This window comes from Cucurbita pepo, chromosome LG18 (genome assembly GCF_002806865.2).
Source record: "Cucurbita pepo subsp. pepo cultivar mu-cu-16 chromosome LG18, ASM280686v2, whole genome shotgun sequence".
Classification (NCBI taxonomy): Eukaryota; Viridiplantae; Streptophyta; class Magnoliopsida; order Cucurbitales; family Cucurbitaceae; genus Cucurbita; species Cucurbita pepo.
In genome coordinates this window covers 5078248-5090835 of record NC_036655.1, presented here as the reverse complement: position 1 = coordinate 5090835, position 12588 = coordinate 5078248, and the positions used below count along the sequence as shown (strand labels likewise).

General features: G+C 33.7%; 2 protein-coding genes and 1 long non-coding RNA gene across 3 annotated transcripts; 1 reads left to right on the top strand and 2 right to left on the bottom strand.

Moving 5' to 3' along the window:
• Positions 1 to 244: 244 nt before the first annotated feature.
• LOC111780172 lies at positions 245 to 2718 on the top strand. The gene is made up of 7 exons (XM_023660499.1): positions 245 to 770; positions 1036 to 1121; positions 1332 to 1410; positions 1486 to 1545; positions 1679 to 1800; positions 1918 to 1989; positions 2247 to 2718. Exons 1-7 carry the CDS (start codon positions 384 to 386, stop codon positions 2347 to 2349), a joined length of 909 nt encoding a protein of 302 aa, XP_023516267.1. The 5' UTR covers positions 245 to 383; the 3' UTR covers positions 2350 to 2718.
• Positions 2719 to 2911: 193 nt separating this feature from the next.
• On the bottom strand, positions 2912 to 5629 carry LOC111780173. The gene is made up of 3 exons (XM_023660500.1): positions 5432 to 5629; positions 3978 to 4178; positions 2912 to 3367 (listed from the first exon to the last, which is right to left on the bottom strand). Exons 2-3 carry the CDS (start codon positions 4157 to 4159, stop codon positions 3181 to 3183), a joined length of 369 nt encoding a protein of 122 aa, XP_023516268.1. The 5' UTR covers positions 4160 to 4178; positions 5432 to 5629; the 3' UTR covers positions 2912 to 3180.
• A 149-nt stretch (positions 5630 to 5778) lies between these two features.
• Positions 5779 to 9555, bottom strand: LOC111780175. Its single transcript, XR_002812810.1, has 3 exons — positions 9363 to 9555; positions 7659 to 7854; positions 5779 to 6110 (listed from the first exon to the last, which is right to left on the bottom strand). It is a non-coding gene; the product is annotated as an uncharacterized LOC111780175 (long non-coding RNA).
• Positions 9556 to 12588: the final 3033 nt, after the last annotated feature.

The following is a 12588-nucleotide window of genomic DNA, read 5'->3' as shown; positions in this document are numbered from 1 at the left end:
ATACGTTTTTTAATTTTTATCTAAATTTTAAAAAATAAAATAAAAATATTTAGATTTAAAACCTTAAATATATTTTGTATATATATATATATTCTTTTTTTTAAATAATATCCTTGCCTTAGTTTCTTAGTGGGCTGAGTATTGGGCTTAGACGAAGCCCATTTGAAATGAAGCCCATTTGAAACGAAGCCCATTTGAAAGCCTGCGTAAGGACCAATTTTCAGGAACATTTGGATAAGACAAATCAGCAGCGGCCGCGCCGTTTGCCGGTTGATTTTCGAGTTCATTCGAACTTCCATTTCTTTTCAATTTTCAGGAACTTTTGATCTTCAAACTTTCATCGTTGCTGGTTCTGAATCCCTCCATTGCTTCCATACAACGAAATGATTGTCTTGCAGTTATCCGACGGTATTCTCACGCCGCCTCATCTTCCGATCAGAACAGTCGACGCTAAAATTTCCCGCCGAGCCAACCATTTCCTTACTCCATCATCGGTCTGTAAAGTTCGTCCCTGGAATTTTTCTCCTAGGCTTGAGCTGCGCCAATGCGTGACCAGATCTAGCCGCGACCAAAAATCGGAAACTCAGAATATCCCGTCCAGTGAAATCGAGGTGGTGAATGAAGAAGGCGAAGATTATGATGCAGACGATGGATTTTTTAGTGCGAGTGGGTTTAGAGGAAGAGAAGGGGAAAAGGACTACGATCGAGACCCTGAGTTCGCTGAAATTATCGGAACTAGTGTTGATGATCCAGAGAAATTTCGGTCCAAAGTAAAGCTTTCTTATCTCTTCCTTGTAGTCGCCTTTTCTATGCTATTTGAACATATTGCATTCATTTGAACTATTAAGTGGACATTTTCGACTTAAACTTCTCGTTGCTGCTTAATGGCAATCATTCTTTTTGAGTCATTCATTTATGTTCTAGGGTTCGTATAGGAGTGCAAATATGATGATCTAAGATGAAATATGTAGATGAACACGCGTCAGTATTCATTAGAAGCGTTTTCGTTTTCAGCTTTGTGTGTTTAAATTGTAGATGGAAGAGAGGCTGAGGAAGAAAAGGAACAAGATATTGCAGCCAAAAACGGGATCAGCCGTTCCAGTAAAAGTTACATTCAACAAGTAAGCTAAATTCTACGACGTGTAGTCCATGGATGAATGCATGTGATTGTGCCTGAGGCAGTGAAACAGAGAACCCTAATTTTGAACTATCTAATCTATAACTTATGAGAACTTTTTGTTGAATGTTTTTTATGGTAGCATGATTCGATTACGTATATATTATCTCTTTAGTCTCAAATTTGACATATGAGTTGTCAATGTTTCTTCCAGATTCGATTTCTCGAACTCGTATATATGGTTTGAATTCTACAACACTCCATTGGCCAAAGATATCACCTTAATTTGTGATGTAAGTTCTTGTTTCTTTTATGTTAGCTTTTGCCTAAAATCTTCTGTGAATTAGACTTATTGTCTTTGTTCATAGACCATTAGGTCATGGCACATCATTGGACGTCTTGGTGGATGCAATTCCATGAATATGCAGGTAAACTTCAATATCTCACCCAACATTTATGTTCTTTAGCTATGCCCTGTCCAAATTGTTAAAGGGTTCGCATGATTTTACTTGGAAATGAATCAAATTAGTCATCGTTGCTCATTTAAGTTCATATCCTCAGCTTTCTCAGTCTCCTTTGGATAAACGGCCAAGTTATGATGCTATTCAGGGAGCCAATGTTACTCCAACCACATTCTATAACATTGGGGATTTTGAGGTTCAGGACAACTTGGCTCGCATATGGTAATAGCTCTTAGTCTAATTTCCTTGATGTCGACGTCGAGATCTACTGTTCATATTAAGATGACACGGGTGTGTTCATATTATTTTTCTCATTGATCTACTTTATTTTATACACAGGGTTGATATCGGGACGAGCGAACCGTTGATTCTAGATATTTTGATAAATGCATTAACCCAGATTAGTTCTGAGTAAGTTCCTACTACACTTCTTACTAATGTTTTCTTTCCCAAATTTAGTTTCCAAATATGAACACTTTTGCTCTTCCTATTATCTGCTGCCTGTGAAGTGTGCAATAGAATCACTGGATTTTCACCCTCTTACACAAATCAGTTGTTTTTGAGTTTGAGTTTTGCATTTCTTCTTCTTCTCATACGAGCTCTTTATGGGTATTGGTTTACTAATTGCTGATATACTTTTATGGCCCTCCAAAATGTTCACAAATCAGCTACGTTGGAATCAAACAATTGGTATTTGGTGGATCAGAGTTTGAGAATTGGAAAGAGAATTTGACATCAGAAGATGCAGGTTACAGCACTCACAAAATATAGTTTACTTCCTAACCCCATCTTAAGAATGCCTCCATTGCTTCTCTAGCAATATGGGAAGAACGAAACCTTCCAAGTTCTTCAGCTGCAAGGAATGGGAATGCTTCACCTCATTGTCTGCCAGTCTCTAGGAGATTAGTAATGAAAGAGAAGAAGTCACACAAAATTTGTCTATTGGCTCATCATTTGTTCCAGCAAGTCATTCATGGGAAAGAGCACAGGTTATGTTTGTATTGTTCTAATAGTGATTTCTTGAATTTGAGTTCATATCATCTCTATGATTTATATATATATATGATGATTTGATAGGAAACAAGAGACTGTAATAAGATCGAATGGTAGAGATTTTTATTCCATTCTTATTTTATTTTATTTTTTGGGAGAAGTAACAATAAACCAAATGATGATAACCCAAATGAGTCTTCATCTCTAAATGCTCATGAGTCTTGTCTAAATGATGATGAAGACTAACAAGTCCTGTGCTACAAAAATTCGATAAATTTGTTCAGTATGTCGGATTAAATTTAACAGTGAATTCGTTTGAAGATGAAAATAAGAGAGGGTATGAACTCAATAGGAAGCAAAGTCTGCAGGAGATTATAAAGAAAGCAACAGCATCGTTGTTATCCATCCAAGTTAACCTGGATACATGAATTATTACCAAGTAAACTCATTCCTCTCACCAAATACTAAGTTTCCAGAACAATGTTTGAAGGAAAACAACAAAATTTCATGCAGAATTCATGTCATTCGAATGGTACAAACCACAATGTCGCAGGAAATCAAACTTACGGATGATCTAAGTGGGGCATGTTTTCCCAAAGGAAAACAACCTCAGACATAGTATCCGGTGAAAGTGAAACCTCTTCCCACAATTTCACCAGCACAAAACCATGCAAAGCACTCCAGACCAAATAGAGCAGCAATACCAGCATCTTCCACCGTCACCTCTTGTCTGTTCTTCCATAATTGTTTTACGTAATCAAGTTCCTTATGGAACGATTCGTATCGGCCTGGAATACTGTATCGATACGATGCATGTCAAATGATATTCTTTTCCCCTCATGTTCCACACAAAGAACTCTAAATGTTATCCTATACATAAAGTAAGTCTAGGAACAATGCTACATGTAATTACAAATCTTGAAAGACATGGATTTTGTAGTTTAGAGCCAGCACTGCCGTCACATTTCCTACAAACCTTTTCTTAAATATTTTTAGGATCAATTTACTTATTTTTTTTCTCTAGACACAAACTCATAATGATCGCAGCACCATGGTACCACACAACATTTATACTCATAAAAAGTAAATTAAATTAATTGTTTAAAAAAGGACTCAACAAGCCAGAAACTACATTGATGAAAGGCTGTAGAGGAGGCTTTATATTCACCTAGTCACATGGGTTAGAAGAATGATATCATATACTGTGAAGAAAAACGTAAGATTGAAAAACAAGTAGAAAAACATGTATTGACAAAATGAAACTAGATAACACAAATGACTAAGCACAATATTTCACCAACAGACCAAGAAAAACTTGGGCCTGCATTATTATAGGAAGAATGGGTACTCTTTCCTAATTCCAAAAAGATGCAAAACACCAAGATAAAGAGTGTAGAAACTATGACCTGGCAAGACGAGTGTAAAGTAATTGCTTAGAGAGCAGGTTGCATTTCTCCACTGTAGGTGGCTCCTGAATAAATTGCTTATTTTGTTCCAATAATTGCTTGTAGTAGGAACACCCATGCTTTAACACATATTGTGATGCTTGAGTGGCCTTGGACTGTAACTGAGTCAACTTGGATGCCATTAGTTTGAAGTCTTATGTCCTGAAAAGCAGCATACAAAAAATATGAGATGTTGTAACAACTGAGGAAGTTAAGAACATGAAAATGATGCTTAAAGAAAAATCATATTAACTAAATCAGGATATTACTTTATAAGTTTACAAATTTTTTAATCCCCAACAAAACTCATCAAGCCCTCAAAAAATCCATACTCTGAAACTAAGACTATCATTTGACATTTACCATCATAACATTTTGTCTTGAGCCTATGACCACATGGCCACCATGTCCTTCCCAGGTTTTGGTCTCTAGAAAATCAAACGTAAAAACTAAAAGATTCTCTACTAAATGACTAACCACGAACATTAACTTAGATGAGTTATCATGAATCTTTTAGACAGTGTCTCCTGCCTGAAGTACTAAGAAGCTTTGACACCATAGTTTCAACATCACCAAAGTGGGAAGTTAACTAGCAAGAAATGGTCCTGAATTACTGACAAAATATTCTGGGAAGGAATGCAAATTTGATTTCGAATATACATCAAAGATCAATAAGTAGTAGCTTAAACACAGTGTTAGAAAAGATTTGAGAACTCTCTATCTGTCTCTCTCTCGACTTACAAAACATACAAGATGCAGAAAAAAGCTCAACTTATATCATCATACTTTATAAAATTTCCGGTAAAACTGATGTACAAGAACAGATCAAATTTACAGTTGAAGGTAAGGTAAGAATAGGACTTGAGGCCAAACTAATCATTACTCGGACAAGAATAGAAGCGCCTCTACTCATTCTTTCACTTCATATATATAGAAGAGAGTGTGAGAGCCGCGTAAAATTGTTGCACTTGACTATACTTCCTGATGACGCCTACAATAGAACCGGAATCCTCGCAACACAAACGCCATATTCCGGCGTGATGTGCCAACTCCGTCGCAGCATTAAACAATCCAAATCGCCACAAATTATTAAGAATTTTCAACATAGAAACAAAAACCTAGTATTCGATGCAATCTTATAAAAAAAGCACCCTACGACGGTTCGGTAATTACTAAACCCTGAAAATCGAGACAACGAAGCCACGATTCAAAATTCAACATGTCAATTCAAACATCTAACAATTACAAAACCGAAAGAGTACATCAGCAAACAAGGAATTGAGATCTGATGAAAAAAAAATAGTAAAAAACAAGAAAACAATGTTCTTAAAAAGAAATCAACACTCTAGTGAAATCACAAAACCAACAAATACAAACTAGAAAGAAAAAGGAGAAGGGGACTGCCAGAACTTTACCTTTGAATAAGTGATTGGGAAATGCAAAATCAAAAACGAAGAAGAAATCTAAATAGGCGACGGGATTGAATGGAATTGTTCGCCGATTCTTCTCCTAGCTCTAGCTTGTACTATGCCGCGGCGAGCTATGTGTGAGTTCGTGAATGAGAAAATAGAAAAATGATATCAGAACGCCAGGGGCCGTTTCGAGATTTCCTCTTTTCTCATCGACCTTTTCATTTTCAAATTTCGATAAATTAATAAATATATATATATATATATATAAGTATATTGGTAAAAATATTTAGAAATTATTACAGAAAATTAAATATTTAAGGGTATAAATATTTAAAATAGGATTAATTTAAAGATGTTTTTAAAAATAAATAAAAAAAAAAGTTTTAAGGTGATTTAATATTATGAACCAATTATTTTCTATTAATAGTTAATGCAAAATAGTGTCCTAACAAGAGGATACGCGATATTGGGCTGGGCTTTACTGGACCTGACGTTCGTACAATAGTTGGGCTGGCCTTTACTGGACCTGACGTTCGGACATTATTTGGGCTGGGCTTTACTGGGCCTGACGTTCGTACATTAGTTGGGCCTAACCCAGCTAATGATCCGGTGGATTTGCATTTGTTGGGCTATTTCTGAAATTTGCGTGCCCGATTGTTGGATCTAGGGTTGAGAGGAATGCCTGTAATAATTAAAATTCGACTAAATAATATGATTTTTGGGGAAATTATTAAACATATATATTTTTAATAGAATTTATTATTTCTAAAATATTAAATGAAAAATTAACCAATACAAATAAATTGTGCTAAATAATAATAATAAATAAAAATCTATTAGGGAACCAAATAAATTAAACACACATTAGCTCCCGAAAATTGAAATAAGAAAACAGGAATTGTAACATTTCGGTATGTTGTAGCCAACCTCATTATTGGGCCCGCTTAGCCCTATAAACTCGGTCGACCTAATCTTTAATAGTCAAGTACATGATCCTACCTTGGGCTTGGCTAATTGGATCAAAGTTCGAGTCAAACTTGAATACGTCCGTTGGATTAGCTCATTGAATATCAATGATATATGTATACTCACACAATGATATATCCACTGGCCTAGCTCAACAATCGAACCTCACATGATCGAGGTCCATCCATGGGGACATTTGATCTTTAAAATTGGGATGAATCTCAAATTGTTAAACTTCTAAGCCGAAGTTAAATGAAATTTAAATTTGGTTTGAATGGTTGATGAGGTTAACGTCCTCCCCATGCCTAGGTATACTTGTGGTTTTTATGCCATCCCATTGGCTCATTTAATGAGAAGCATGAGCATGTTGACATTAATTTCGAAGCATTGGGAAGTGAGCCTGAAGTAATATAATATACAAAACAGCAAAAGAAAAAAAAGAAGAGTGAGTTTCCGAGGAGGTACATACAAAATAGAAACTTGCAATTCAATTCCCAAGGTTTTGGAACAGCTACTCCTCAGGCCTCATGGTCCGTGTGAGGCCGAAGCATGGGGTGGACTACCAAACAGTTGTCAATCTTATAAAAAAAAAAACATGGCTCACAAACTCACCCTCCTACTCAGCTGCTTTTACACTCATTCTAATGTGTAAAATAATCCCACTGCTTTCCAACTCATCCTCACTTATGTAAACTACATACCAATATTTAAAAATTTGAGTCCCTTCAGGTTAAAAGATAATCATTTAAAAAACAAATATTAAACTGACTACCGATCTAATATGGTATCAACTAACTATCGATGATTATTGAGAGAGAGTTTTATATTGGCTAATTTATAGAATGTATAGGTAAGAAACACATTTTCATTGGTATGAGCCTCTTTGGAGAAACTCAAAGCAGCAAAGCCATGAGAAATTGTATTTAAAGTGAACAAAATCATATCATTTTGGACATTCATGATTCTTAACACTAACAACATATAGAGTTTTGTGTTTTGGTCGAGTGGTGATTTGAACAAATCATTGTAGTACAGATCTTTTTTGTGGATGTTGAAAAATCTAATGAAAAATATAATAAATTCGAAGATCTATCTAGCTTGATGTTAAAATCTACCACTTCATAGATATATCACGAATTGAGGGTTAAATATTCAACTATTTCAGCATAAACCAATTCCATCAAGGTAAAAATCATAACTAAACCTCCTAACAAAAAAACAAAAAATAGTTTGAATTTAATTGAAGAGAAGGAAATGTTCTAACCAGATTTTTGTTGTCACTTCTGTGAGTAAGTGTGTTGGGCAGTAAGATTTGAGCATGTGAGCTGGATATTTGCCCCCAGTTTTACACCATTACAGCAGCCAGAGAAGATAGTGCCAAGTTGCCACTTTAATATATGAGAATGGGACATAGCAGAAGAAACCCAATTGGCATATCGTGCATGGAAATTGCCAAAACTCTGCAAAAAATTACAAACAGAATAATAATTAATGAAATGTGAAGGAAAAGGACACTAACATGCTTCTCCTCTCTCTACTTATATATATATATATTCACTCATGTTATTGCATGCAGTCTACACAAGAATATCCTTTCATTTTCTTTTTTGTGAAGAAAGAAAAGCAGAGCAGACAATCAATCAATCATGTAGTTGGTTGGAGTTACGAGACCCTTCTCTGATACACAAAAACAAAAACAAAAACAAAAACAAAAAACAAAACCCCATTTTCATGAGTCCCAATGCACGAGCTCATAGTCTCTGTTGGCAAACGCCAAGCCAGCCTGGCTGGTTTGGCTGGAAAACAAAATGGGATACAAAATCAAATCATATACAATATAATCTATCATTATTGGCTTAAAGGCTTGACTCATCCCCCTTTCGGTTTGCCTGTTGTGGTGTGGAGCTTCTTGGATCACACAATTGTTTAATTTGATTATTAAGCATCACAGTCATAATTTAGGAGTCCTAATCATTGATACACTTCATCACAAACAATACATTTTTTTTTTCTCAAATGGAAAGAAGTTCTCTAGTTGTCAGACAAACAACAAATTTCATGAAATAAATATTCCATTTTAATATCTTTGAAGTGTTGGATAGGTTTTTTTAACAAATGGGTGTTTATAAGTTCCTTCACAGCTCTGTAACAGGTAAGAATAAATATTAAAGGGAAAAAAAACAAGAAAATAGAAGCTGACTGAAAATGAAAGATGACAAAACGAATTTCCAATAGAGGTGGAGGTAAAAAGTAATCTGAAAATCAACTAAATTTTAAATTGACTCTGTTCTTTCCTAACTAAGAATTGGTTTAAATCACTTTCCAATGTTCTTTTACATATTTTCATTCATAACCACTTGTTTTGCTAGTGATTGCATGGATTTTTGGCTAAAAATAATATGAATCAGCTCAATCATACACCTGATTAATAAATTGAAGAGACAAGATCAATATAATAGAACAAAATTTGAATTTTTTTAAAAAATGACAACGTTCAAAACCCAGTAAAATATTAGATTAAGGCATTTGTTCCACAGAGTAATACCAAAACGCAAGGACCTGGCAGATGTTTGCTAAAATTATATAACAAAAGATGACAATGGGGAGAAACCCAATGCAGGCAATGCCCAGAAAACAATGAATAAAAATGGGAAATAGAATAAGAAAACATAATGGGCACAGAATCAAAAGGACGGTGATGAACCAAACAGCTAAGTAAGCAAGGAATTGGGCAAGCAGCATTGAAGTAGGGGATGGAGGAGGGACGTGACAGATGAAACAAAGCATATCAAAATAAAATAAAAGAGAATAAGACATTATTGGCGGTCAAATTGGTATGCCAAATGGCGGTGGATCGCAATGTAGTGCCTCACAGGCATTTCATCAAACAGGTTGTAGGCAGAAACGAAGGATGAGATTATAAATGCTAAGAGAGGAAAGAGGCCCCAGAAGAAAATGGATATCTTACCAACAATTCATTGAAGATGGAGATTGAAGAAATTGGGAAAGTTTTATTTAGATTTGGAAGTGTAAAAGGACAAAGATTGCGGTGTTTCTTTTCTGCGAAAACCCCATGGACTTGTCTTGGCGCTGGGGATCCTCTGTTTGGTTTATGAAAACGTGTTCGTACAAAACACTCTCCGCTCGCTTAACACGTACGCAGTGGGGACTTATGGCCGTTGAACGCTATTAATATAATCCCTACCGCCACCCCCCCTTTTTTTTTTTTTTTTCTTTTTTTAATTTCTTAGCCTCTAAAATTAATTTCTAATCATTTTTTCTATTATAAAAGTCCCACATCCACTAATTTAGAAATGATCATGAGTTTCATAAGTGAGAAATATTAACTCTATTGGCATGAGACCTTTTGAAAAGACTAAAACAAAGTCACACTTATACTCAAAGTGGACAATATCATACCATTGTGAAAAGTCGTGTTTGTCTAACATTCTCTTTATATTTCATATTTAATTAAATCTAAATAATGATCGACTCACTTGCCCACGAACTTGATAAAATTTTATTTTATTTAAATTAAGGAAGATTTTATATTTTATTTTTGTTAAAAATTGTTAGTAAATTAGCGGAAATTGAACCCAACACTTATTTAAGTTTTGGTATTATAATACAATTCTAAATTTAAATTTAATAATCAAAATTAATTTTCCTTTAACATCTAAACTAAATATTAATTTTAAATTTAAAAAAATGATATTTCAATTAGTGTAAAAAAAAAAAAATATATATCCAATGGGCTAAAAAAAAATGCATCGAAAATACAAAAGCATTATATATATATATATATATAGATATTAACATTTATTTAATATTTTTATAAGATATTGTATGGGATTAGACTTAATTCAATATTTAATTTTTCTTTTTCAATTTTTAAATAATATTATTCAAAAATAGATTAAATCAAATCTTGTTAGGTTCAAATTTGAATCTAAGATTTCATTTTATTTCTTATAATCTAATTAGAAAACAAAATCACATGTAGGTATTTTTTTTTTTTTAATTATTTAATTTATATAAAATGAATATAACAAAATCAATGTAGAATATGTGAAATATTCCATAATGATAATGATAATAAAACCAAATAAAAAATAAATAAATGAAGAACAAAAAGAACCAAATGGGAGAAAGGAAGGAACTTTGCTGTTGATTAGGGAAACATTAGAAGCGAGATTTTCAATTGTTAATTTGAGGTTGCTGCCAATGTCCACAACAATGGAAGTTGTCATTTTTTTACCTGTTCCAAAAATGAGCTGTTTTTTTTTTTTTTTTTTCAAACCAAGAACAAAAAGAACAATTAATAAATTTTAAATAAAATGTTTTAGCAAATCTTAATGTTGTCATCTAGATATTCTCTTATTCTATATTGTTTTTTAAATATGTGTGAAAGAATCACGTATGTATGGCGTTCTTGGTCACATTGAGACCCGGTCAAAACATCATTAATATCTAAACTTTGATTAAGACACTGTTAAATCTTTATCCCTTACTTAAAATAGAAAAACGAGGCTAAGAATTGAAAGTCACTACCTTTACCAACAAGATGTACTCTCTTTTTTGATGACTTGATAATAGCAATTCTAACATGCATGTGAGTGAGAATAAAAACATGCTAGAAGGACTAGTGAGTAACGTAGTCACGTCGTTGAAGAATGTTGTGGCCATTAGGTGCCAAATCTAGATTCTAAACCCTGATTGAAATACTGGGTATCAATCATATCAGCAAACGTTGTGATGAACGGAATCAAATTTATGTTTCAATAGTTAGATTTAGAGTGGTTCGACCCACGCAAGATCTTTGCTATTATGACTATCATCATTCTAATCGCACTCTTTCATATTTTAAGTTTACGATCGATAAACTACAAGAGATTAAATAATAAGTGAAACAAACTCGAACGACACCGACTCATAATTATATATATATATATTTGTAAAGCCAAAAGAGACGTCGTTTTCATTTGTTGAGTTCCAATTTCTAGGATGTTTCTATCTAAGTAGTTCTTATTCCAAAGTTGAATCCAACTCATAATTAAGCTTGTGACTTTAACTACTCCTTTATGAACTCATTAATCAACTATTCAAAGTTTATTTCCTGGCCCACTTCGATTCGAAACCTCATCAAGATGTGTTCACATTTTTCATTAGGTCAAAATGATCTTAAAACGTTCAACGATGTCAACACGTCTATCCCAAGTATCGTGCGAATAGAAAACTTTAAAATCCAACTAATGTTTCATAACGTTATCTCGAGTCTCACGAGTTCATCGACTTTTACTATTTCCTTCGACACCCATCCCACACGTCAACATTATATTCCGAACCTCTCAAACATTCATCTCTATACCCTCTCGTGTCTATGCTGGAGGCCAACCCTAGATTCTATGTTAGCACGTCTATGCCACTCGATATATTTTTTTTTTTTTACGGAGATTTAAAAACTTTATATAAATAGAAAAAATAAAATAATTAATTAATATATAATTATATATCAAATGGGTCCATATAATAATATGAGTCATCAATTTGGAATATAATATAACATTTTTTTTATAATTATAATTAATTTATAATCCCAAAAAGTTAGAACAAAGATTAAGGGAAGTTTATGACATAATTAAGGTCACTAATAATAGAGACAGTTAGAGCAAAGGTCAAACATCCACTTTATTCACTCTCTCTCAATCATATAGAAGGATTGAATTAAATCACTCATTACAAAATCCCCAATCTTATAATAATTAATAATCTTCTACATCGCATGCACATGGATCTTCATGATCTCCAAGCCCCACGTCGTTGATTTTCCATAAACCCTATATATTCCACTAATCATTTATATTCAATTTTTAATTCTTTTTTTTTTTCTCTTTCTCTCTCTACACCAACTTTCAAACTCCATATTTCATCGCTTCTTCAATCTTTAGAACACAATCTTGACAAGTATCTTTATCTCCTACATGGGAGGGAGCACAAACTTAGCTTAACATTCTCTTGAATGAGATGATTAAGGAATGTTAAGCGAGGTTTAGAGAGTGATTAAGTAACCGTCTAAGTTCATCGATGTTAGATATTGTCTGTTTTGACTCATCACGTAACGCATTGTCTAGTGTTTGACTCTGATGCTATTTGTAAGAGGTTATGCCCGCTCACCACTAGTAGATATTGTTTGT